This window comes from Narcine bancroftii, chromosome 3 (assembly GCF_036971445.1).
Source record: "Narcine bancroftii isolate sNarBan1 chromosome 3, sNarBan1.hap1, whole genome shotgun sequence".
In the NCBI taxonomy this organism is placed as follows: domain Eukaryota; kingdom Metazoa; phylum Chordata; class Chondrichthyes; order Torpediniformes; family Narcinidae; genus Narcine; species Narcine bancroftii.
The window spans coordinates 306,574,344-306,601,295 of NC_091471.1; the positions used below are offsets into that span (position 1 = coordinate 306,574,344).

The 26,952-nt window shown below is 43.2% G+C and overlaps 2 protein-coding genes across 3 annotated transcripts in view; one reads left to right on the forward strand and one right to left on the reverse strand.

Annotated features, from left to right (window-relative positions):
* The window catches only part of LOC138759032 (signal-transducing adaptor protein 1-like), a 53,974-nt gene extending 42,907 nt beyond the window's left edge, over positions 1–11,067 (reverse strand). The window contains exons 1-2 of the mRNA XM_069928823.1: positions 11,035–11,067; positions 10,107–10,266 (exon numbers count right to left, since the gene is read on the reverse strand). The gene's annotated coding sequence lies outside the window, so the exon portion shown is untranslated. The remainder of the gene's footprint in view (positions 1–10,106; positions 10,267–11,034) is intronic.
* Positions 11,068–20,805: 9,738 nt separating this feature from the next.
* The window catches only part of mpnd (MPN domain containing), a 56,198-nt gene continuing 50,051 nt past the window's right edge, over positions 20,806–26,952 (forward strand). The window contains exon 1 of one of the 2 annotated variants that reach the window (XM_069928824.1): positions 20,806–21,350. In XM_069928824.1, coding sequence (XP_069784925.1) covers positions 21,347–21,350 — 4 coding nt within the window. In that variant the 5' untranslated portion in view covers positions 20,806–21,346. The remainder of the gene's footprint in view (positions 21,351–26,952) is intronic. The other variant, XM_069928825.1, reaches the window with a different exon arrangement.

A 26,952-nucleotide genomic window follows, 5' to 3' on the forward strand; every position in this document is an offset into this window, starting at 1 on the left:
TTTGTTTGACTATGGAAAGGATATCTTTTTCAATTCAGGATAAGATGTCTTTTTATAAGTTAAAGTGGACTCCGTTTGCTAATTATATGCATTTAAGTTTGATTTAAATATATATTTAAGCGTGATATTTTAGTATTGATAAAAAAAATGTTTGTTGTTAGAATTTTTTTTAGGTTAAGTTTTATCTTTTTTGTAAGTGGGTATTTTTTTTCATATATAATATTGTTAATTTTATTAACTCTTCACTCTTTATTTTGGGGGGAGGGTTGGACTAATTTTAAGTTAGATTACTAATATTGTGTTACAATTAATGGGGGGGGGGGGGGTTATTTTTTGTAGTTTTCTGATGTTCTCCCACCAACCCTCTTTTCAATCTTCTTCAGCATGATGCTGAACCAAGCCATGAAAGACCTCAAAAATGAAGACGCTGTTTACATCCGGTACCGCACGGATGGCAGTCTCTTCAATCTGAGGCGCCTGCAAGCTCACACCAAGACACAAGAGAAACTTGTCCGTGAACTACTCTTTGCTGACGATGCCGCTTTAGTTGCCCATTCAGAGCCAGCTCTTCAGCGCTTGACGTCCTGTTTTGCGGAAACTGCCAAAATGTTTGGCCTGGAAGTCAGCCTGAAGAAAACTGAGGTCCTCCATCAGCCAGCTCCCCACCATGACTACCAGCCCCCCCACATCTCCATCGGGCACACAAAACTCAAAACGGTCAACCAGTTTACCTATCTCGGCTGCACCATTTCATCAGATGCAAGGATCGACAACGAGACAGACAACAGACTCTCCAAGGCAAATAGCGCCTTTGGAAGACTCCACAAAAGAGTCTGGAAAAACGACCAACTGAAAAACCTCACAAAGATTAGCGTATACAGAGCCGTTGTCATACCCACACTCCTGTTCGGCTCCGAATCATGGGTCCTCTCCCGGCATCACCTACGGCTCCTAGAACGTTTCCACCAGCGTTGTCTCCGCTCCATCCTCAAAATTCATTGGAGCGACTTCATCCCTAACATCGAAGTACTCGAGATGGCAGAGGCCGACAGCATCGAGTCCATGCTGATGAAGATCCAGCTGCGCTGGGTGGGTCACGTCTCCAGAATGGAGGACCATCGCCTTCCCAAGATCGTGTTATATGGCGAGCTCTCCACTGGCCACCGTGACAGAGGTGCACCAAAGAAGAGGTACGAGGACTGCCTAAAGAAATCTCTTGGTGCCTGCCACATTGACCACCGCCAGTGGGCTGATCTCGCCTCAAACCGTGCATCTTGGCGCCTCACAGTTCGGCGGGCAGCAACCTCCTTTGAAGAAGACCGCAGAGCCCACCTCACTGACAAAAGACAAAGGAGGAAAAACCCATCACCCAACTCCAACCAACCAATTTTCCCCTGCAACCGCTGCAACCGTGTCTGCCTGTCCCGCATCGGACTTGTCAGCCACAATCGAGCCTGCAGCTCCATAAATCTTCGTCCGCGAAGCCAAGCCAAAGAAGAGAAGAAGATTGTAATCATACCATTTTAATTTTTAAAAAATTTTTATTTAAATGTAATTCTCTATTGTATTCATGTTATAAAATTTTAAATAAAGTCTTAAAAAAAAACAAGTTACAAGAATCACTAATTCTGGCCCATTTCAGACTGAAATCTGCGCTTTCTCATTGACAGTTTCAAGTATGCAGGAATGGTCCACCGTGTTTCAATATGATAATAACATTAAGTGCAAAGCATCCATCCAGAAAGCTGTAATGATATCTTGCTGAGACTACACTATGACTAGTTCACAACAACATAGAAAATTAGATTTAAACTGGAAATGCTCAAAAAGGCCTGGTTTTATGGCATTTATGAACATGGGCTGATTCAGATTCAGGTCTGAAGAAAGATATGAGGCTATTTCTTTACACACAAGGTTCATTTGGATCACTTGCCCTCAGTCTCAATACTATTGATAGCAATGACCATGAGATTGAAGATGTTTTTGATATTTTTGAAATAAATACCATAAGATGTCACGAGAGACAAGATGAAATGATATCATAAAGTCGAGAGATGTAAGAGATTCCAAAAATACTGGGTGAATATACTTATACTAAACCAGTAAAACCTATAGCAAAGTTCACAGAGGGCAAAGGCATTTGGAATTGTGTTAAATCAATTTTGGTTTCTTTATATTTTTTAAATAGGCATGGCCTTTTATGGATAGTTTCATGTGCGGATTTAAACCTGCAACGATATATTGGTAAATGTTAAATTTAGTCATTTACACATATAGCACAGTAACAGGCCATTTCAGCCCACGATCCTGTGCAATTTAACCAATTAAACTACAACCCGAGGTTCGTTTCGAATGGTGGGAGGAAACTGGAGCCCCCGGGGAAAACCCACAAAGACACAGGGAGAACGTACAAACTCCTTACAGACAGCGCGGGATTTGAACCCCAGTCCCAATTGCTGGCACTCTAACAGCATTGAGCCAACTGTGCCGCTCTACATTTGAGATAAACAAGAAAATCTCCAGAGAGATTCGCACAGCCATTCCCTTCTCTGATGCAGTTTCAGAAAATCATTTTGAAAATGCATCACACTGAGCTGTCGCTCTCCTTACCTGTTAAAATCAATAAAGTATCCTTTTGCCACCCTATCAATAGGCAGCAAACACAGCCAGATCCATCACAGGCTGCGACCCCCATCCACTGCAGACATCAATGTGAGTCACTGCCTCAAGAAAGAATAAGGACCCAACAGTATCTGACAGATGTTTTCGCTGTAAAAATGAAATGGGAACAACAATTCATGCAATCTGGACATGTGAGAAAGTGAAAAAATTTTGGGAAGATCTAAACCAGATATTAAATAAAATCACAGAAAGCAATATACCAAAAAACCCAGAGATCTTCCTCCTAAGTAACATAAAAAAGAAAGAATTTGGACTTGATTTGGATGGTGCACAAAAAAGATTTGTTAGGATAGCCCTAGCTGTAGCAAAAAAATGTATTACGTCAGCCTGGAAATTAGAAGATAACTTGAGAATACAACAATGGTATATAGAAATGAATAAATGTATTCCATTGGAAAAAATAACCTATAATTTAAGAAATAACATTACAATATTTGAACAAATATGGGAGCCATACATGAAACAATAGAGAAAACCTACCGTGGACATCTATCACCTAAAATGACAGAAGGAGAAGGAAATGAAAAGAATTGATTCAGTGGAACTTCTTGTTTATTTTTATTGAGTGACAACATTGTTTGACGGGTTTAATTTATCTTAGATTCTGAAATTTAAATGAATGGGAGGGGAGGTAGGGAGGGTGGGATGGGAAGAGGGGGGGAGAAAACGACACTGTATATATTTGAAAAGGAAAATGTATGTATCTTGATCAATGTGGTTTATAGTGTGAAAAATAAAAAATTTTAAAAAAAGAAGGCACCCAATAAAGACCCTCTCCACAATCACCCTGGTCAGCAGCTCTTTGGAAGGAAAGCACAAAATTCTGAAAACCAGCACATCTAGGTCCAAGAACAGTTTCTTTCCATTGTTGGAATCTAGGGGTTAAAACAGTATGAAAAAATGATTAATTAATAAGTGTATATTTACTGCATGGTTCAGGGAAAAAGGAATGTGATTAAGTGGCAATCACAGCATGGAGCAAAGTTGGCTGTGCAAAATTGTCTGCTCCCAAATACAGGGAGAGGAAATGCATAAAACGATTTAGGAGGAATGCTCAAACTAAAGGAGGTTGGTGAGTAGCACAGGAGACACAGGCCAGACCAGAACAAAGAATGGCCTGCAAGAAACAAAGGGAATGGAAAACCAGTCTAGGAGGAAGATTAAGGCAGGAGGAGGTGTTAAAAAGAACAGCAGAAATTGGCCAGACAGGGACAGAATGGTGATTAGAAATATCTGGGGATGAATTAATTTCTGATCAACACAACAGGATAGTCTGGCCTGGAGGATTAAGATGGGAGTGCTACACCCCAGATATCTGCAAAACAGGAGATGACTTGTGATAACCCTTATGCAAAAAGATCTAGCAAAGGAAGACAACTTTTGTTCTGTATGATAATGAAATCTAGCAAAGGAAGCCAACTTTTGTTCTGTATGATAAGGTTGACCTATATAAACTGAGCCAACTGGACAATAGGGGTCAGTCTTGGGGAGTAGCTCACTGTGCAGGTGACCTATGAACTAATGATTGACCCAGAGCTCTGTTAAGTTTTATTCTTGTGCTGTGTAATAAATTGACTGTTGAACCGAATACCTTCTCCTATCACTTCATTCAAAGAACACGCTGGACTCAGACTACACATAGACTAAATTAAGAGTAAGGTAAAGCCAGAGTCCGACACCATCAGCTGTCAGACTTTAGAACCTCCCATTGTTACACAAATCATACACTGCTCAGGCACTGCAAAAGAGATTGTCAACACAATTGCACGCCATTTGTTTTTTCGCATTAGGATAAGTGTGAATAACCATTATCTATCATTCACATTTTTTTTTGTCTTTTTAATTCCATAAAGTTTACAGTTACATGTTTTTATAAAAAATGGCAGTATTGCCTGAGCTGCTGTAGCAGCAGTGCTGGCATTAGTGCGGACCGCGAGGAGCGAGGACAGGAGACACTGCGGTCCTCTGCTGTGTTCTACTGCCCAATCTGACTGCCAACAGTTCCATACAGGCTTTAAACGGCTTGTAAAAGAAGCCGACAGTGGTTTATTTTAAAATCCTGCGCCCTCCGGGTCTGGGACCGAGACGCGTGGCGCCTGTGTACGGCAGAAGCCTTGATGAGTTACTGTCCCCGGGAAAACAGAGGACTGACGCAGGGCAGGACTTTTCAGTAATCTGTCCTTCACTTGGTGCCACCTTGAGCCGGACATTAATTTGTCCTCCATTTGGAAGCGTAGGGCCAGAAGGGGGTGCTTACCATGTTAAATGCAGCACCCTGGAGTCAGTAGGCCATGCATGGCCATGTTTCTTCTTGCGTACATGTGAGATGGATTTTAATACTGGAGCCACTAGCGTCACTTTCCGTTGGAGAGAGCGGAAAGTGTGACGGTGGCACACGGAGGTTCATGGCAGGGAAGGCTCCCCACCCCACCCAACCACTGAGAAAGTTTTCTGAGGCTGACCCTGCATGTGCTCCTTTTTGAAAATTTGGAAATGGCCACCCTAGGGGTATCAAGTGTCTGAGAGGGTGTCAAGGGTGGTGAAGGCTTCCTAATAATGTCAGAGGTTTGGATCTGGAGATCAGGTTTCCGATGGCTTGAACAGGAGTTTGAGTGGATGTGGAGGCAATGAGAACATTGGAGGTGAATCTGTGGACACTCACTGACTCTGGGGGAACTCTCTTTTGCTTCTCTTTCTCTGACTGTATGGGGTGCCAAGCAGTTTCTGTTGATGGTGAATTCTTGTCTGCCTTCTAGCAGAGTAAAGTCAGTTTCATGTAATATTATAGACCCAACTGCGCTGGGTAGGTCACGTCTCCAGAATGGAGGACCATCGTCTTCCCAAGATCGTGTTATATAGCGAGCTCTTCACTGGCCACCGTGACAGAGGTGCACCAAAGAAAAGGAACAAGGACTGCCTAAAGAAATCTCTTGGTGCCTGCCACATTGACCACCGCCAGTGGGCTGATAACGCCTCAAACCGTGCATCTTGGCGCCTCACAGTTCGGCGGGCAGCAACCTCCTTTGAAGAAGACCGCAGAGCCCACCTCACTGACAAAAGACAAAGGAGGAAAAACCCAACACCCAACCCCAACCAACCAATTTTCCCTTGCAACCGCTGCAACTGTGTCTGCCTGTCCCGCATCGGACTTGTCAGTCACCAATGAGCCTGCAGCAGACGTGGATATACCCCTCCATAAATCTTCGTCTGTGAAGCCAAGCCAAAGAAAAGAAAGAACACCTGTTTTACTACATGACAGTAAAGAAATCTCTTCAGCTGCAGCAAGTAGGAATTTTTGTTCACATGTACAATGTGTCATGTGTATGATAATAAACATTATTATCCCAAAACAAACACAGACTGGTGAACTGTACAGCTAAGCATGATGAAGGGTTAAATCCAAATTCATCACTCAGTGTAAAGAATCCACCTGCAAGAATGCCTTAGACACACTGAGTCAGGGTATTACAAGAAGTGCCTGACAGGTTCTCCCACATTCCTAGAGGCCCAGATAATTGCTTTATTTGTCTCTTCTTATTAATTAGAACAGAAGATTTCATTCTTTTGCGTCCATCATTCCAAGCACAGAATATTTAAACTATGTTTCTTTTGTTCCAGTTTTGACGTTCTATTTTCTTTATGGGAAGGAGATTGCAAATTTTAATTGTTAGTTAAACTTCCTTTATAAATGGTCCAGGACATGATGTCAATGTAAATCCCCCTATTTCCCATGAATGATCAGAAGATGTTCCACTTCTTTTCAGCCTAATTTATTAATGCACCAGTGAGGTGAATTTATTGAAAAAAAACCAAAGGAAAAGCTAAGAATCGATCATTGATTGTGTGGTGGTACACCGCCGGCCTACTGCAGGGGGCAACTTCTGTACCTGCAGGAGAGTAAGGGGGACAGGACAACACCTGGCCGGCTGCCAATCAGTCAGCCTGAATGGATGAAGCCCCCACCCAGTCGGGTGTCAATCACCCTCCAGGATATAAGCCTGTGCCGGCCTCCCGAGGCCTCGCACTGAGTTGCTGCCGCCACAGCCAGTGTGGCTCTGTGGAGGTTTTTGTTGATTAAAGCCTGTTGTTCAGTCTTGTTGTTCAGCCTGTCTAACACCGCACCACAGATTGATTGATTTTTTTTATCATATATTGCCAAGCTTTATTTAATTACACTCTTGCATACGTCGTCTATTGAAGGAGAGTATTGACTTAAGTTGTGGACCTTGCCCAGATTTGCGCTCTATTGTAGGATTGTCAATCATGCAAAATCGCTTTTGGAAATTCCAGTACACAAAGGTTAATCTGTGGGACATAGAGGAGGGGACATGAATTTAAACAAAATTATCCATATTCTTCATTTTTTTTCTCCTTTGCTATGTAAATGAGAAGGATGAGGAAGATCAGGCAATGAAACATCCAAACATCATCACAAGATCTTAAAGGAACAGAAACAGGTCACCGGGCCCATCGAGTCTGTTCCTTATATCTACATTAAGCTACTCTACACTAGTTCCAATTTCCGGTCTTTTCCCCATATCCCTTGATGCCCTCACTAAGGAGACACTTGTCTATTTCTTGTTTAAATACACCCAGTGATCTGGCTTCCACTGCTGTACGCGGCAGAGAGTTCCACAGATCCACGACCCTCTGGCTAAAGAAGTTTTTCCTAATCTCTGTTTTATTTGGATAACTTCATGGGTCAGTTTACTCTTGTCACACCTGATTCATGGCTTCAAACAACTGGGAAACAGCTACTCTTCTGCCAGGAATGTTGCATAAGAATGGATGTTCGAGAAATAGAAATACAAAATGTGGGAGTACAGACTGACAAGAAAATATACCCTCCCAAATAAATACTAACCATTTCTGCCTGCTGTGGTTTGACTTTCAGAAGTAACTGGATAATTTCAGTGCAATTTGACAGTACGAACATTTAATTTTCACTTGTAAAACATGAAAATCTGCAGACACCATAAAAACACAAAGCTGGAGAAACTTGGTAGGTCAAACAGTGTCTTTTGTATAGCAAAGGTAAAAAAAATAAAACCTGAAATGTTGGTAATCTATCTTTACCTTTGCTATATAAAGGACACTGTTTGATCTGCTGAGTTTCTCCAGCTTTGTGTTTTTAATTTTCACTTATTTGTTTCAGCATTTATTGCCCAAATCTACATGCCCTGCAGCAAGGCACCTCTTTGTATTGCTCCAGGTCTTCCAGAGAAGGTATGGCTGACAAAGGACCCTTGTTGGTTACCACTGCCAGAACTGCTGTAATGGCAACATTGCCGCTAGTTCCGACCTATGGAGAGCGGGGAGCAGAGACTCGGCGTTCTCCCCCTGGATCCTACCACCCAGTCCGACTGCCATCGGTTCCGTACAGGCTTCAAATGGACTATGAAAGGTGCCATTGATGGTTTATTATATAATCCTGTGACTGCAGGGTCTGTGACAAGATGCCGCCGCCCATGATCAGCAGTGGCACGACTGCAGACTTTGAGGTAGTGGTGGACTGGCGCAGGGTTCCAGAAAACGGGATGAACTCCCACCCTCACTCCCATTTGAGAAAAAGAAGAAGCAGAGGAGACGACCTAGGGGACGCTGACCACGATCGACAGACCAGCGAAGGGCTCCGAGGCTAGGTGGCAGCCTGATAGTGATTGGAGGTGAGGAACCCGCACAGGCTGCGGCCTGCTGGTGACTGTCATCAAGGGACTCGCACCAGACTGCAGACTGCTGGGAGACTGGCTCAAGACTGGCTAAAAGGTACAGGAACCGGGACGCAGGAGGATGCTGGAGACTTCCTGATCATCTCAGAGGTTTGGATCTGGAGTTCGGGCTGCTGATGGTTTGGACTGAAGGCTGTGTGGCTGCAGAGGCTGTGGGAGTGTTGGAGGTAAATTCATGGACACTCAGTGACTCTGGGGGGAACTCTATGTTGCTTCTCTTTCTCTGGCTATAAGGGATGCTGGGCAATTTCTGCTGATAGCAAATCTTTGTCTGCCTGTAGACTAAAGGAAATGTAATATCACTTTTTCGATTTTATTACTTAATAAATAATCTTGACGCTTTTCCTTCCTATGGATGCTGCGTGAACTATTGAGCATCTCCAGCACCTTTATGTTATGCACTCGACCCCATCATCAACAGACTCTGGGTTTAACTCTGGGAACCCCCTTTATCTGAGTCTTTGACAGCAGCTAGGATGGCAACACTGATTCCGATGGATCCCGCCAGTCACAGTTTCCCAACTCAAAATGACCTATCTCTTCCTACTCTCTGTCTCCCATCCATGAATCAATTGTCAACCCGTGCCAATACTTTAATGCCCAGCTCCATGTGTTCAAACAAAAAGCAAAAGCAGGAAGCGCTGCAGACGTCAGCAGAACAGGTCCCATCCGTGGAAGCAGTTAACATTTCGGGTCGAAGATCCAGCATTCTCTAATTTATTTCAGTGTCGACAGTCTGTTGATTTTAATTTTCATGTGCATAGCATAATTTTGTTCGACAACAAGAGGATGGCATGGCTAGCGGAGCGGCTAGTGCAATGCCTCAAGAGCGGCAGTGACCTGGGGTTGAATCAAGCACTGTCTGTAATGAGTTTGCACTGTGGTGATAGGCCATCACACCACTAGCTCACCAGGGGCCACTACCTGACAACCCAGTATATAAAGCCGATCGGAGCTAATGTTCCTCCTTCCGACCTGGGCTTGCACCGAGGCAAAACCTAATTGTATATCTCACTCTATTAAAGCCTGCATTTAACCTTCACTCTGCTTCGTGTGTTTGATTTTGGTCACATGCTCATCCTACCTGTGACTTGTGTGAGTTTTCTCCAGGTGTTGTGGTTTCTTCCCACCATCCATAAAATACAGGGTTGGGAATGTCACCGGGTGGAATGGTTTTCATGGACCAAAAGGGCCTCTACTGTGCTGTATTATTACAATTAAAATAAAATTAAACATCTTGTGTGGCATCTTACCAAAGGCCTACTGAATGTAGGTAATTCCGAACTTGGGTTCTTTTTATTTGCTGGCTTTGTTTTGTGAATATTTATTCTTCCTTTTCACTCTGACTTGATCTCTGTGCCTTTGTTTTCCGTCAAGAGGACATGCAGGAAAGGAGCAGGCAATGGAAATTGGGGGCGGGAGAACACAGAGCAGAACCAGGCTGGCTGATGGTGCAGAGCGGAGAGCAGCCTCTGTTGGCAGGTAAAGCCCACTACATGAGAGGCTTTCTCATCCAGTTTTAACCAGGGGTCTCAGCTATCACCACCAAGAGACATTTATTATCATCCAATTAACCTGTTCCCAAAATTATATTTGTATTTTTCCCTCCCCCCACCATTTTGTTCTGGCACCTGCCAACATTTTTTATACCTTGATGAAGGGCTCAAGCCCGAAACGCTGGTTATTTATCTTTACCTTTGCTACACAAAGTACACTGTTTGACCAGCTGAGTTTCTCCAGCGTCGTGTTTTTACTTGCTGAATTATATGTCCTTTTTGTAACTTTTATTCCTGAGATTCAGATTTATTGTCGGAGTACGTACATGACATCACATACAACCTTGAGATTCTTTTTCCTGTGGGTGAGGCAGAATTATCACTTATTGGTAGTGCAAAAAAAACTGTACTCAACGTACACATGTAAACAAATAAAGAAATGTAAACAAATTGACTGTGCAATACAGAGAAGATAACAAATGGAGTGCAAAAGTAAAAGTCCTTAAACAAGCCCCTGATTGAGTTTGTTGAGGAGGAGTCTGATGGTGGAGGGGGAGCAGCTGTTCTTGAACCCAGTGGTACAAGTGTACTGGCACCTACACCTCTTTCCTGATGGTAGGAGTGAGAATGGAGCGTGTGCTGGATGGTGTGGATGCTTGATGGTTGCAGCTGATCTCCGACGGCAGCGCTCCCTGTAGATGTTCTCGATAGTGGGGAGAGTTTAGCCTCTGGTGACCTGGACTGTGTCCATTACTTTTTGCAGGCCATTACGCTCAGGGGTGTTAGTGTCCCCATGCCAGAACATGATGTAGCCGGTCGGCCCACTTTCCACCACACATCTGCAGAAATTTGCCAGGATTTCCAATGTCAGGCCAAACATTCGCAAACTCCCGAGGAAGGAGAGGCGTTGATGTGCTTTCTTCACGATGCCTTTAGTGTGTTGTTGGGTCCAGGAAAGATCTTCCAAGATGCATCCGCACTGCATTCTCCCCAATTTCTGCACTCCCCCCCCCCCATTAGTCATCAGGCTCCTGAAAATAATGCTCCCCCTCCCCCCACCCCCACCATCTTGCTGTAGCCTTTAAAATCCATCTCTGCACTCACAAAAAACCTAGCGGGTTACTCACCCTTCCACACCGCCTCTTGGACTGATCAAGGATCATGGAAGAAGTTCTGTACTATGATACAGACGAAATTAATCTTCCTCCTGCAGGATTCATTGTGATCCTCCTGTCCAGCTCGATACTTTTATTTAAATGAATGCAGCTCTAAAAGTACTGTAGTCGCAGATATTCTCCTTAACAAGATCTTGAAGTGGTTTCGATAAGGCGGCGGGAATGGGAACTTAGCAAATTGGTCTTATCAGCAGAATTTAACATTGTAGCACAGAGCAATTTTAATTCACATGTGCTATCATTTTATTTAAGGACAAGAGGGTGGAATGGTTAATGCAGTAGTTAGCACAATGCTATAAGAGCTTTGTTAACTTGAATTTTTTAGAATGACCTATCAAAATATTAACAAGGTGTATTAGTGCTCCAGGGCATAGATTCTGTTGAATATACTCACACACCCCTGGTGTATATGTGGGTTTCAGTTAAATTCTCATGAAAAATGTCCACTGGCACAAAGACTATATGCTTCTACTTTCCAGCTTTCATTATAGCCTGTATGCGCCTGAGATTGATTTCACAAGCTAAGCAGGCTCAGGACTGGTCAGAAATTGGAGGGGAGACCACTTAAGTAACACCAGGTGCTGTAGATTTCTTGTGAGGGGCACTGGCCAAAGTGGTGACTCTCTGTCTGCCTTACGGTAGACAAAAGTCAAAGAATTTCATGTATGTTACATTCTAAATGTAGTATTACTTGTTAATAATGGAACATTTACCTTTACCTTTCCATTTATCAGCCCCTTTCAAATTGCAGTCCCTGGGTAGTCCTCCTGGGACCTGGGTAGCCCTCCTGGGACCTAGGTAGCCCTCCTGGGACCCGGGTGCGATTAATGAGGCAAAGGTGCTGGGAGCACCTTTCAAATTGTAGGGTATCTACCCAATAAATCGCCAACCTGGCGGTTTAAGGGGAATCCTGCCCCTGCGATGACACGGTGAATGATGCGTCACTCACTCACCGGAAGTACTGACGATGTTCAGATGTTGGCTGCCCAGTGATGCACGCACGCGAGCGCTGATGTCACTGGAATAAGCAGGCCAGCCATTTTCCTTTTCAAATCAGCCGTGGACGAGACCTAGGTAAGTTTAACTGGGTTCCCCGACTACCTCTGAGGTCGGTCAGGGACCCGGTTGGATTCTGACGTGTTGACCCAGTTGACCCTTTCAAACTGCTGTGTAACTGGGGCACTAACTGGAGAACACGCAAACACCTCACAGACAGGACCAGATGATAGGAATGAACCTGGGTCACAACGTGTGAAGCAGTTGCTGGCGATGGTGCCCATTGGCCTCTCAGCATATGTTTTCCTGTCATTATCCCTATATTTATCCAACTCTCCAACTTATGTCTCTTCTCATCATTCATTATCTTTTTCCCTGCACTTTTGTCTTTTTGGCCTGGAAAATCAGAATCGGAATATATTGTCATGAACATGTCATGAAATTTGTTGTTTTGCAGTAGATCACAGTGCAAGTGTTGCTATAAATTGTATTTCAAAAATAAATGAATCGTGCAGGGCAGTATGTTTGGCGTAGTGGTTAATACAACGCTGTTACAACACCAGCGACCGGGACCAGAATTCAAATCCCGCCGTCAGTACGGAGTTTATACATTCTCCCCGTGGCTGCGTGGGTTTTCCCCGGGGGCTCCGGTTTCCTCCCACCCTTCGAAGCATCATGGGAGCTGTAGGTTAATGGGGTGGCACGGCCTCGTGTGCCAGAAGGGCCATTTACCGTGCGGTATGTCTAAACTTAAATTTAAAAAGTTTAAAATTTAAAAGTAGGTTAATAATAGGATAAATGGGAATAGTGCTTGCAGTTCACTATTCATTCAGAAATCTTATGGCAGAGGGGAAGAAGTTGTCCTGATGAGAGTGCCTCCCTTCAGAAAAGGCGTTCATCTGAGCCCCTGGCTACTTCTTCGTGTAGATGCTACCATTTAAAGGTTGAGTAGTGTTTTGGCCGATGTATATTCCCAAGTGAACATCATTAAGTGGGTAACTTGCTTCTGCACAAACTTCATTTTGTGGGATCTTGCTGTGTATCAGTTTGCTCTTGTTTTTTCTTCGATACAAAAACTCTCCAATTGAGTATGAGGGACTTTGTCAGAACTTCAAAGCATTAAGTGTATTTTCCTTTTTAAAGTTTCTATTGGTCAAATTTACTCATTTGTGGCAGGCAATGGGTTAATGACAAAATTATTGCAGAAAACAAATTGCAATCATGCTTCGAATTGATACAGTCACTGATGAATAATTTCTCACGACTGTTCTGTTCTGTTCTGGGGATAAAGGTTGGAGGTGGATGGGAGAACTTCAACCAACGAATTAAACCTGGATTGCCTTGTTAACTGGAAAACATGATCAATATGTTAGAAAACAATTAACCTTAGTTGTGATGCCTCTTGTTGAAGTGAGTTTGTAGGATGACAGTCATAGCCCAGAAGAAATTAGCCCACATAGTAAAGGAAGGGAAAAGTTATCAAACTATACTTTGTGACAAAAGGCAATGGGGAGGATGCCTGAATCCGGCAGAGATTTATTTAATCACTTTATAAATTAATGTTATCAAATATTCCTTCCCATTGTGGACTGACCTTGTGGTCCACTTGCAATCTATTGTTTCCCTGACACTCTGATCATTGTTTCAAAGATAAGTCATGCAGTATTTTCTTTTGGCAAGAAATATCAGATTTAAAATAAACTCATGCCAATTTCTGTGTCACACCAGAGGCCGCAACCAATTATGAAATGAATAGAGGGGTTTTCTGGACTGCATTTCCATGCAAGTATCCCATTTCCCAGTAGATGTTTACACAAAGTTAGTAACTTTGTGCTTATTGATAAGATTAAAGCAGCTGCGCTCAGGCTGGCTATTCAATCTGGAAAGCTTTCTTCCTCAGTACAGATAATACAGGAGAATAACTGACTTGCTGTCATAACTGGTCCATTCATTGTGTGCTGAAACACGAAAGGCTGCAGACACCACGACTGAGGTAAAAACAATGCTGGAGAAACTCAGCAGCTCACACAGCATACTTTATACAGGAAAAATAGAGGTACATGTTTCAGGCCTGACTGAACCCTTCATCAAGGTATGAGCAAAATGGGGGCAAGTGCCTGTATAAAATGGGGGTGGGGGGGGAAAGAAAGGGCAAGGAGAGGAGCACAGGCCTACAGACAGGAGGTAATAGATGAATGGAGAGGGAAGGGGGTGGAGAGCTGGAGGAAAGGAGACAGACGGGTGGGGAAGGGAGGGAGAACGGGGAGTGGTCAAGCACAGTAGTTCTCAACCTTTTTCTTTCCACTCACACACCACTTTCAGTAATCCTATGCTATCGGTGCTCTGTGATTAGTAAGGGATTGCTGAAGGTGGTATGTGGGTGCAAAGAAAAAGTTTAAAAACCACTGTTTTAATTGTCCCTAATTGACTCTGTGCATGGTTTCATAACTCCAAAGGAAATGGGCCAATGCCAATTTTTCTCAAGCAAAGAAATTCAGTAACAATTGGGTCCAGAGCAGTGATTCTCAACCTTCCCACATCCCACCTTAAGCAATCTCTTACTAATCACAGAGTATCGATGGCATAGGGATTACTTAAGGTGGGATGTGAATGGAAAGAAAAAGGTTGAGACCCACTGGTAGCAGAAACCGCAGAAATCAATGTTACTGCCATCCGGTTGGAGAATGCCCAGATGTAATATTAGGTGTTGCTCCTCCGATTTATGGGAGGTCTTGGTTTGACAGTGCATGAGGCCATGGTCAGACATGTCAGTGCAGGAGTGGGGTGCGGAATTGAAATGGTTGGCCTCTGGGAGACCCCTGACATTGATGGAGACAGAGTGAAGGTGCTCAGTGAAGCGATCTCCCAGTCTGAGCCCAGTCTTGCCAATGTAGAGAAGGCCACAGGGGAGAACAGGATGCAGTAAATGACTCCTGCAGATCCACAAGGGAAGTGCTGCTTCACTTGGAAGGACCATTTGGTGCCCCAAGTGGTGGTGTGGGGGGAGGGGTGGGCACAAGGGTGGCACTTCCTGCGGTTACAGGGGAAGGTGTGAAATTTCCATTCAGTAACTATACCCATGAGCTCACCTTGATCACAATTCTCTCCATGTTACAGAGAAGTCCTTGAGGTGAGTGCTGGGGAAGGCAAGCATGGGATGTAATGAACTGATCCACAGTATTTGCACCCTTTTAAACATCGATCCATACAGAGGCACCCAGTACAGAAATAGGCCCTCAAACCCACTGCACCCACGCTGACCATGAGGAACACAGTTACATTAATAACATTTACCAGCACTTGAAGACATTACCTAAAAGCTCAGGGTCGGCTGGTGAGGAGGATCAAGTCAAATATCGTCATCCTTTTTCAGAAGATTATATGGGCATTGGGTGGTGAGGCTAGTACACATCACCAGTGATCAGGTTCAACCCTGACCTCTGGTGTTGTCTGTGTGGAATTCCCTCCAGTCCTTTGTTTCCCTTCCACATTTAAAAACGTCGGGGTCAGTAGGTTAATTGGCCAGTGTAAATTACCCCCAGAGTGTAACTAAATGGTAGAATCTAAGCGATGGTGATGGTGGTGGAGAGGAGAGTGTGGAGGGGCTTGTTGGCACTGTTCCCTCTCAGCCTGTGTGCATGAACACACACTATTTTCAACCAGCGCAGAAAGGCAATTAATGTCCGCACAAAAGGTCAGTTACCTAAAATAAGGTAGTAATTAATAATTGGATGTATTATATTAAAACATGCCAATAGAGTTTTATTAGCCATGAGAGATAGGCCATGCCAAAATGATCTTGAAACAATTTCAAGTTTACATTTGCACAAGCATTCAGTGCTTTTGTCACAGGAAAACAATTTGCACAATATAAGATTTTTGCGCACACTGACAACTAACAATTAGAGGGAACATTGGTAGTTGGGAATATGGAGAGAATAAAGTGAGTTGGGGTAGTTATTGTGTCCAAGTGGACGCTGGGTGTTTCTATGCTGTCTCTCTCTGTGAGGAGCCAGAATACCTCAAACCAAGCTGGACTCAGCAGCTTCCTCGATGCATACACTGTGGTCCCTGCCCACTCCACTTACCAAGGTCAGAAAAGGCTGCCAACCCTCTCCATGCCAACACTTGCCATCACAAGAGGAAGTCGGCTGGCAAGCCTCATCAATAAGTAAACCTCAGGAGAAATACACCTGAGGTCCGATCCCTGGAGTGGCCTGCTAGGTTTTGTCTGTTCTTGAAGGGAGGTTGCTAAAGCTCTCCATTAAGAGAGCAGTAAAGGTTATTTTTCACTTCGCATAAGGACATGGAGCATATTGTCGAACGTGTGTAATAGTCGATCCCATGTAAAAGACAACCCCCTATTTTTAACCCCAAAATCTGGTATTTTACCTATAACGCATGTAAAAGTTAACCCTCCCGCCTATTTTTGGCAACTGCCCACCCACCAGAGCTTCCAAAGCCCCGACCACCATCTCTTGCCTAGGTTCCAGCCACCTGCCTGTCCAAGCTCCCAATGTCCTAAATGTGGACGCTACCCAGTGTCCCAGCCAGCCATCCACCCATCGATGCCTCGATCGACGCAAGCATTTACCACTGTCAAATTTTACCATAAAAACTGGTCCAAAAAATATGGTACATGAGGTTTCCAAGCCAGAAAGATTCCTAGTATTGTAGTTCGATGACATGCTAAAATTTGTTTTCAGATTCCAGAAAACCCTGTTGCCACTAAACAGTGATTTTCTACACTGCTGTAATCTGAGGTTAAAATGGACGTCCCACCAACAAAAGATTAAACCCTTGCACGATTTTTAACTGTCGTTTCTCTCTATCCTACACTCCTTGATTTATTGTTTGTTTGGAGCATAAAACCACTCTGCTGGTGGATCGGATGAGGATTCTTGATGAAGAGTTCCAACCCAAAACATTGGCCATTCTTTTTGTCGCACAGATGCTTCTCATATTGCAGAGTTCCTCCAGCAGATTGTTTGATGCTCCCGATTCTAGCAGCTGCAGCTGTTATTCATTTATTTGGTTATTTATTACCATTGCATGAGTATTTTATGAGTTGACTTGCCTGGGTAGCACATAAAACACAGCTTTTTACTGTATCTTGCTACATGAGAGAACAAATAATTCAATTCAATCCAAATCTTGTTGCTGGACTTAAATTATTTTATTGTCATGTAATAAAACAGAATATTTGATATTACACAAAATTTACTTTAGTCTACCGCAAGGCAGACAAAGATTCACTATCAGCAGAAATATCCCAGAGCCCCTCACAGCCAGAGAGAGTCCCTGAATGTCCATGGATTCCCTCAAGTGCTCCTGCAGACTCCACAGCCACACAACGACCCAAGCTCCAGATGCAATTAGGAAGCCTCCAGCACCCTCTCACATCCCGGTTCCAATACCTGATACCCCTTCAGCCAGTCTCGAGCCAGCCTGCAGCCTGGTGGGAGTCCTTTGACTGCAGTCGCCAGCAGCCGCAGCCTATGTGAATTCCTCACCTTGAGTCACCAACAGCTCATCACCTGTGTGTTCTTCAGCCTGAGTCCCTCGCTGGTCTGCCACCGTGGTCACCGTCCTGTGGACTTGTTTCCTCCGCTTCTCCATAATGGATTTTCTGGAGCTTTCATCCTCAAGTCTATGTTATCAGCAGGACTATGGGAATACATTAATGAAAGGCTATTGACCTGAAACGTTATCTGCTTATCTCTCTACAGATGTTGCCTGAACTGCGAAATACCTTGGGACTTTTTATTTTAGATTTACAGTATCCGCTGTATTTTGCCTTTAAATGAGTAGCTCCATAAAACTCTGGTTCGACCACACTTAGATCATTGCATTCATTCCTGGTTGCCTTATTACAGGAAAGATGCAAAAGTTTTAGAGAGGGTGCAAAGGAGACTTACCTGGACTGGAAAGCATGTCTGTTGAAGCAAGGTTGGCAGAGCCAGGGCTTTTCTGTTTGGAGCCACAAATCAGGAGTTAATAGAAATGTATAAAATTATGAGGGGCATAGATAGGTTTGACAGCCAACACTTCTTACCTGGGCTGACATAGCAAATAAAAGAGGAAATCTGTTTACGAGAACAGTTTAGAGGAAAAGTGAGAGGTATTTTCACACAGAGAGTGGTGGGGGCACAGAACGGATTGTAGGAGGTAGTGGTGGAAGCCGGTACAATAAGAACACTTTAAAAACATAGATAGGCTCATGGAGGTCAGAAAATTAAGAAGGTTATGGGTGTGAAGGGTTAGCTTGTCATAACATCGTGGGCCAAAGCGACTGAACTGCGCTGTAAATGTTCGAAAGGTAGCGGATCAGCTTTGCTGTCACAAAAGACATGAAAGGAAGGATTTGTATCGGGAATGTTTTCAATATCTTGGGGACAGTCACAGGAAGCATGTCTCTTTAAGTGCAAGGTTTATACAAATGTTTTAACATTCGAATATAAATTACAGTATTTTTGGAAAAGTAGAATAAATATTAACCACACACCAAAAACGACACCAACATCTTCGAATTATGTAGCTTAATTTACTAACAAATGAGCTTTTCACGTGGCTGTTATTCAACAAGGATTGGCACTGAACTATGGATGGAGATTTCAGGTCAGATGTCCAAGACCTAATTCAATGCAATTTAAAAAAAAATGTATATGCTGGAAATCTGAAATAAAAATGGAAACCACAGGAGCAAAAGTCTGCAGATGCTGTGAATGTAATAATAAAACAGAAATACTGGATGAACTCAACAGGTCTCACAGTGTCCATCTGAGGTAAAGAAATATTACCATGAAAAAGGCCTCAAGCCCGAAATGTCAGTAATTTATCTTTACCTCAAATGCGAGACTGACTGAGTTCCTCCAGCATTTCTGTGTCTTTACACAGGCCAGATAGCATCCATGGAAAAGGAAACTGTGCTAAAGTTTTAAGTCAAGGACCTTGGTGAGTGTTTATACCATTCTCTGCTTTTAGTTCTAGGATTTAATGGAGACAGATTGATCAGAATTGTTTAGGAAGGGAATTCCAGCGATAGGGAAGTAGACTTAGCAGTGAGGACTTAGTTTTGGAATTGAAGCCACCAATGTTGAAGAAATTTGAGGACTGGTGGAATGCAGGAGTTTTGGAAGGTTGTAGATTTGAAGATTATAGATACAAGGAAGGCAGAACCATAAAGTCAAGAAAATATGTAGATGCTGGGGTCGAGTGCAATGCTGGAGAAACTCAGCATGTCACACAGCATTGATAGAAAGTAAAAGGCAGTCATGTTTCGGGCTTGAGTCTTTAGGAGTGCCAAAAATCGGGCAGATTCCTGAATAGAAAGGGGGGGGGGGGGGAACACAGGCTAACAGAGGAGAGAAGAGAGAAGAGGAAGAAGCTGAGAATTGATAGGAGGAGACCATGGAGAAGCCAACCCAGGCCAGGAAGCACATGGAGAACCCAACACAGGGCAGTGTGAATTTTGAATAATTTCTGGTTGCCTGGATTGGAACGGGGGAGAGTGCCAGAAGTTCATTAAGATAGATGAGTCGAGGTATAAAAACAGCATGGAGGAGATCTGGGCAAATAGACCAGCTAAGTGAAAGACGAAGGTCTGCAGATGCTGTGATTGTCCATAGGAGGTAAAGATATACATTATGGGAGTGCAGGCTCAATTTTAACATTTAAGAAGAATTTGGACAGGAATTGGAGAGGTATGGATGGCAGCTCATTGAGATTAGGCAAAAAAAAATGTTTTGGCACAAACTAGAAGGGCTGAACATGCCTGTTTCTGTGCTGCTCTATTGTTTTGGTCCTGAGCCCTTCTTTTAGGAATCCGCAAAGAGTAAGAACTGGCTAAACAATGTTGGGTTATAATATCAGCCAAAGACCATTTGCATTGAATACCGACTGGCGTCACGATGGGGAGGTGGGGGTGAGGAACGCACCGGCGCACACCAAATCGACTGTCTATACAACTGTTGTGCAGTGCTTCAGCAGAAATGTATTATAAAAATTATGCCTGTCGTTAATTATAACAACAAAAACTCTTTCTTAAAGCCCATCTTACATCTATCAATACACCTACGAGGGTAAAACTCGATCCTAATTTACTTTTTGAATCTTCTAATGCACTCCGGTCAGAGCTGTCATTGTAACTCAATTACAAATCATGTGGTTTCGTCTGCACACATCAGCACCCGCTGATGTTTTCGTTGCTGCTGTGCTCCTATTGTAATTTTAATTTGCTCGTTGCTTATCTCAATTACGATTTACGAGAAATATCAGTACAAATAACATTACTAAGGATTCTGTATGGTCTGGTACGGGAGGGAGGGAATTTTTTTATGGGAGGAGAGCGGTCACACCACGAGTTACCGCACTGGGGGACTCCAACCCCAGTGACAACACGAGGTGCTTCTAAGCTGCAGCACCCGGGTCGCCCTCCTGGGGACCCAGGTGCAATTAGTGGGTCAAAGGTGCCTCCAGCACCTTTTAAGCTGGGGGGGGGGGAGGATAGTCCCAGTAAATCGCCAACCAGGTGATTTAAGGGGGATCCCGCCCCCCCTCCCCATGAGTGACGGATCACACAATCTCCTCCATCCCCCTCACCAGCTGTCAGTCTCCCTCCCACCATCAATCGCGCTCCCTCTCCCCCACCCCCCCCCCCCCCAAACCATGCGATCCCCGGACCGCAGCAGGAGCTGACAGCACAGGAGTAACCGGGTGGGCCACTGTGCTGTTCAAGCCGCCGGTCAACGCGTCCTGGGTAAATTAACGCAGGTTCACCTCCGAGGTAGGGCTTTGGACGACACAGAGCGGCTCCGACCCCTTTCAAGCTGCCTTGGCCGGTATATTTTTCCCAGGCAGTTTGAAAACACCGGTTGAGAGCAGTGTGACAGGGTTTGGTCTTCATCCACCTGCTGGAAGGAAGTTTGCGTTGCTCCAGTGCACCCACGGAGACCCCTTTGGCTGCAGTGAAAGAGGGACGCGGCGGCATCGCGCTGGTGGCCAGCGGGACGAAGCCCGCAGCCGGTTCCCCTCCCCTCCTCGGTGCGAGATGAGTGGGACACGTGGGGTGTGCGGTGAAGGCTCACGTGATGCGGCGGCGGCTCGCTGCACCTCCTCCGCTCGCTGCCCGCTCATTGAGAAATCCGCTCCCGCGGAGCCGGGAAGCCCGGCGCTGCCAACACTTGCTCCGCACAGGTTGCCTCCCTCCCCCACACCAAGGCTGAACGAAGGGAACAACCTGCACCAAAAGTAAAGCCTCTGACAAGGGATGGGTGAGTCTCTCTCTGTGTCTAATATCCATAATTAGAATTAATTTAACATTCACTTCGTTGGTGGCCGCGTCCTTCTGCGGGCTTTGCTTTTTAATATGACTTTCGAGCCATTCGTCCCCTCCCCCCCTTTAAATTTAAAAGTGAAACCAACAAGAGCCCAAGTGTCTCTCACTTCGCTACAAAGGGAAGACGCAGGGCGCAACTTAACCTGCTTGGAGCTCGGCGGAGGGAGGCTGGTATCCGACGGGCAGCACCCTCGACCAATTAGCGCGCCTGGCTGCTAATTGCTACACTTGCCGCCGGCCAATGGGTGTGGGCTTGGGTGGGCGGGCTTTCCGTCCTCGTCAGGTTCGGTTGCAGTGCAGCTCCCGGGTGGCGTTCGCTCTAGGATTCCCTCTGGTCGGTCACTCACTCTCCAGAACCTTTTTATGGGCTTGAGTGAATGAAGAGCTAACGTCCTGCTTGAAATGATCGTTTATTTTTTTTTGGCAGGTATAATTTTGTACTTTGCCTTTTGAGAACACACACGTGCAGCCCATAGGTGAAATAAATCTGTTCCCCACTCTCCAGATGCTGTTTGACCTGCTGAGTATTTTCAATATCCTCGGTATTTTTTAAATCTTTCAAACTTTTAGCATCTGGACATATTATTGCTTCTCAACTAACCAGTCTGGTTCATTATAGTCAAATAATTGGAATAATCAGAATTTATTGTCACGAAATTCGGTGTTTTGCGGCATATTAGATTCATATTATAACCATGTTACAGCTCTACTTTTTAAAAAAAAGTGCAGGAAAAGTAAGCCAGTGTCTTTGGTTCATTGATTATTCAGGAATCTGATGGCAGAGGGGAAGAAGCTGTCCTTGTCCCGTTGAGTGCTCATCTTTCGGCTCCTGTTCCTTTTTCACGATGGCAGCAGAGTGAAGAGGACATGGCCTGGGCGGCAGGGGTCTTTGAGGATAGAGGATGCTTTTTTTTTTAAAGACACTGCCTCCTGTAGATGTCCTCGATGGAGTGAAGTCTGGTGCCTGTGATGTCGCAGGCCGGATTAACAACCCTCTAGAGTTTATTCTTGTCGTGAGAGTTGGCGCCTCCATACCAGCTAGTGATGCAACCAGCCACGGTACACCTGTAGAAATTTTCGAGAGTCTTCAGTGGCGTACCGATCTCCTCAGGCTCCTCACAAAGTATAGCCGCTGGCGAGTCTTCTCAAAATAGAATTTCCATAATAAATTCTACCACTGTGCTTAATTATTCTATAGATTTTTGTTTTCTTAAAAAAAGGGAATTTTAAGCTGTTTTAAAATGCTGGAGTAAACCATCCTTCAAAACGTACATTAGTTTATTGGCATGTACATTATAGAGCACATATCCACCAGCCAAGCAGGTACTTTGTAAAGACAAAAAGAAAAATGACAACATTAAACTAAAAAGAGATCAATTAAAAATGATACTCTGATTATGTAACAGGTTGATGAATAAGTAAAATATCTTTTGCACTGTCAAAGGGGTGTGTATATGGTGTCAAACTCTGGCTACACTTGTTTATTAACTTGTCCATCTCTGGTTTTGTAATCTAGATGAATTTTTAGTGAGATTAATTTTGCAGAAGTTATTCAATGTGTATTAAAACCTGCAGAGAGAGAGAGATATTTTGAATATTAATATCCAAATACAAAAAAAATAATAATCATGTATTCCAAATCAATTATACATGTTGCATGTTATACCCCCTGAAATCCTACCAACCCTTCCTCCCCAAATAATAATCCCCAAAGGATAGAAAAAAAGGAAATGAAAAAGATAGAATGAGTATAGTCAAAGAAAAGTAAAGAGAAAGGAAAACAAACCTGGTTACCAAAATATCACCACTATTCCCTCAAATTTGCCTTCTCAATATCATTCTTTTACTTATCCCAAGGTTTCATGGGGTTCAGGGAAAATTCTTTATAAATTAATACTGACAATGTGTAAGTATGGGCACCAAATTTTCAAAGAAAGTATATTTATTCCTTCAATTATATGTAATCTTCTTAAGAGGGATACAGTTTCTACATGCCATCTCTCAATTCCTAAATGGGAATCTGATTTCCATGTAAGTGCTATACATTTTCTTGCAGCTGCTAATGCAATTATCACAATTTCCTTTTGGGGGAAAAAAAATTCAAATTCAATATTGGTCTTATGGCTGAAATATTATCCCTGTCTCCAGATATTAATCTTGGTTCCCATTTATATATAAAATCTTCGGGTGTCTTCTCTCCTCTTTTATCCATCTCTATCATAATACATGCTGGTTTCTCTTCCTCTTCAAACTAAAATAGAAGAGAGAAAAATCTCATTTGTGTTGCTTTATAATTTAAAATTTGGAAGTTATAGATCTCCTAATTCATATTTCCATGTTAATTTTACTAACGATACTCTTCCAAAGAAATTTTCTTACATATTTATTTAATTCCTGAAAAAAATTCTGCAGAATTTTGGAAAAATACTCTTGGAAATGTATTAATTTTTGTGCACTTAACTCTTCCCAATTATGTTATTGGTAATTCTTAAGTAAAGGGGTATAGTTCAATTTAAATATATTATTTAAATTATTATCTACTCATATCCCTAAATATTATATTCCATTCATTGACCATTTAAATTGGGTACCTCTCTTACACTGAGTATAATCACCTCTAATAAGAGGCATAATCTCACTTTTATCCCAATTTACCTTATATCAGATGCTATTCCGTAGTCTTTTAACCTTAAATATAATTTACACAATGAACTTTCCCGTTCTGTCAAATAGATTATTACATCATTTACAAATAAATTAATCTTGTATTTCTCTCTACAAAATCTAAAACCTTTAATATCAGAATCAGACCAAATCAGTTCTGCTAATGGATCTATTGCTAAAATAAATATAGATGGAGATAATGGACACCCTTGTCTGCTAGATCGAGTTAAATGAAAAAACATGGACATTTGTCTGTTTGTTACAACTTTAGCTCTTGGCCCATTATATAAAACTTTAATCCAATTTGCAAATATTGGTCCCAATCCAAATTTATCAAGTACTTTAAATATAAAGTCTCATTTTAATCTGTCAAACTTTTTCGGTATCTAAGGCCACTACTACGTTTAGCTCTCCTCTCTTTTGTGCCAAGTGTATTATATTCAATAATCTAGTCACATTATCTGCTAATTTTCTCTTTTTAACAAAGCCAGTCTGGTCCATATTTAATAATTTCAGCAAATATTTTGCCAACCTAGTCATTTGAGATCTTTGATACTATTTTGTAATCTGCATTTAACAATGAAATTGGTCTATATGATGCTGGTTTTAAAGGATCTCCATTTTTTTTGGTATTACCGTTATTATTGCCAAATTAAAAGATTTCCGTAAGGTCTGCACTTCAGCTGCCTGTCCTAGTACTTCCATAAATGGAGGAATTAGTAAATGCTAGCTATATTTTTGTTTATTAAATTGTATTTTATTTAAACAATAGTTGAGCTTTGTTTGAAAATAAACTTTTGGCCTAATGGATGCTTTCTCGTGTTTTATTTAATCATCCATATTTCATTACAACATCGAAAGAGAATGTTTCAGGCCATTAAGTCAATGTTGGAGCAAACCTGTTCCTCACCAACTCTGCCATGTTTCATTGGAATTTGATTCAATTAAACCGCAGCTAATCCCTTGTCAGAATATTGACGCCTCTGACAATGGATTGATGAATCACCATTCCAAGAGATCGTTGATCTGATTAATGCCTGATCATGTGTCTGTGACTGAAATGTTATTCTGTGCCTCGTCTGTGCCTCGTCCTCAGAAGGTCAGGCAGCCTTTCTGGAATTTCCAGCATCTTTTCTCTTTTAAGCTGAGATTCATTCCATTTTTTTTCTCCCCTAAAAGCAGTGACTTTCACTGGGGTTCTGTTCCATGAGTGCAGACACTTGTTGAATTGGCCACTTTTTAATGTGTGAGCTAAGCATGTTGGTTGGTAAAGTAAGGAGAGTGAAGATGTTTGCATCCCAACAGACGTTCCTGGAAAAGGACCATAGGCAAATTTACCAAATTTCTGGTCATTTCAAGTCTTCTGACTAAATGATTGTGGTGCCCTGACATTTAATTTCAATGGTCTATATTAGTTTTAACACGAATCATAACCAAAATAATAATGAAGGTGAAAATAATTTTTTGTATTGGAGCATTTTACATCAGGTTTAGTGCTGTTGAGTCTGGGTGATAAACCCATCATAATTGGAATAAAAGACCAATTTCTTTTTCACTTCAAATCTTCATGGTTAGTCAGCTATTGTTTGAGGTTGTTCCTGGCTGTGCCAAGCCCACTAACTTGCTCAACACATTACTCAACCCCACAGAATCAATTTGTTATCCTCAGCGATACTTCCACTTGACTCTGACCCCCACCCCACCTTCAATGGGCTTCACAGTGAGTGAAGTGTTGACACACAGTCACTTTTGTAATGTGGGAAATGATTTAGCCAATTTGTGCACTAGCGACTGTCTGGGGGGGGGGGGGGGAAGCCAATAGTGAGAAAGTGAGAAGTGAATGTGTTTTGGTGATGAAGCTTATTGTGCACAAGTGCAGAAGTTGGCCATCCGGCCTGTCGAGTAGGTGCAGGAGTTGGCCATCCGGCCCGTCGAGTAGGTGCAGAAGTTGGCCATCCGGCCCGTCGAGTAGGTGCAGGAGTTGGCCATCCGGCCTGTCGAGTAGGTGCAGGAGTTGGCCATCCGGCCCGTCGAGTAGGTGCAGGAGTTGGCCATCCGACCCGTCGAGCCTCCTCTGTCATTCAGTGGTGGATCTGGTTGTGGACTCGGCTACACCTACCTCATCATACTTAATTCCCCTACTATGCAAAAATCTATTTAAATGTTTGTAAATGAGGTGGCTTTGGCTGCTTCCTTGGGCAGAGAATTCCACTAATTCGTTAGTTGGAAGTAGATGCGCTCTAACTCAGTCTGAACCTTCTATACTCAGCTACAACCTCTGAAGAACACTTCAATGGTTTTTAAATTTTCAATTTACATTTATTTTTTTCAAATGTATTTTCTTAGTGTACCAATTCTTCTGCAGCTCCTGAGTGATTTTGTTTATATGGACTTGTGCTCATCAGGAAGCCCATTTGAAGGACCCTTAGAGTTAATGACAGCAGATATTACCCTTTGAAACGAGCACCTGATCCCTCCAACCGTTACCTCATGGGGTTATCCATGTGAAATTTCACACACGGTGAGGAAATTTAAAAAAAAGAGGCATGAGGACTATTACAGGCTGTTCTCCTAATTCAGAGTTCCCAAACATTTTCAGGCTGTCGCCCCCTTAGCCTTCGGGCCACATCCTGAGTCCATATAACAGCACTGGGGGAGGGGGTGGGTGGCAGTGCTGAGCGGGGTTGGGGGGTGCGTAGTGGTGGCAGTGCTGAGTTGGGGGGGTGGGTGGTGATGGCAGCCACATGGCCGAGCTCCATACTGTCACCCCACTGGCTTCTTCATTAAACTTTGCAGCAGACGAAATAATAACAAGACTGAAGATTCGGAACACCCCCTTTTCCCTCACCGCCCGCATGGATCTGTCCACCGCC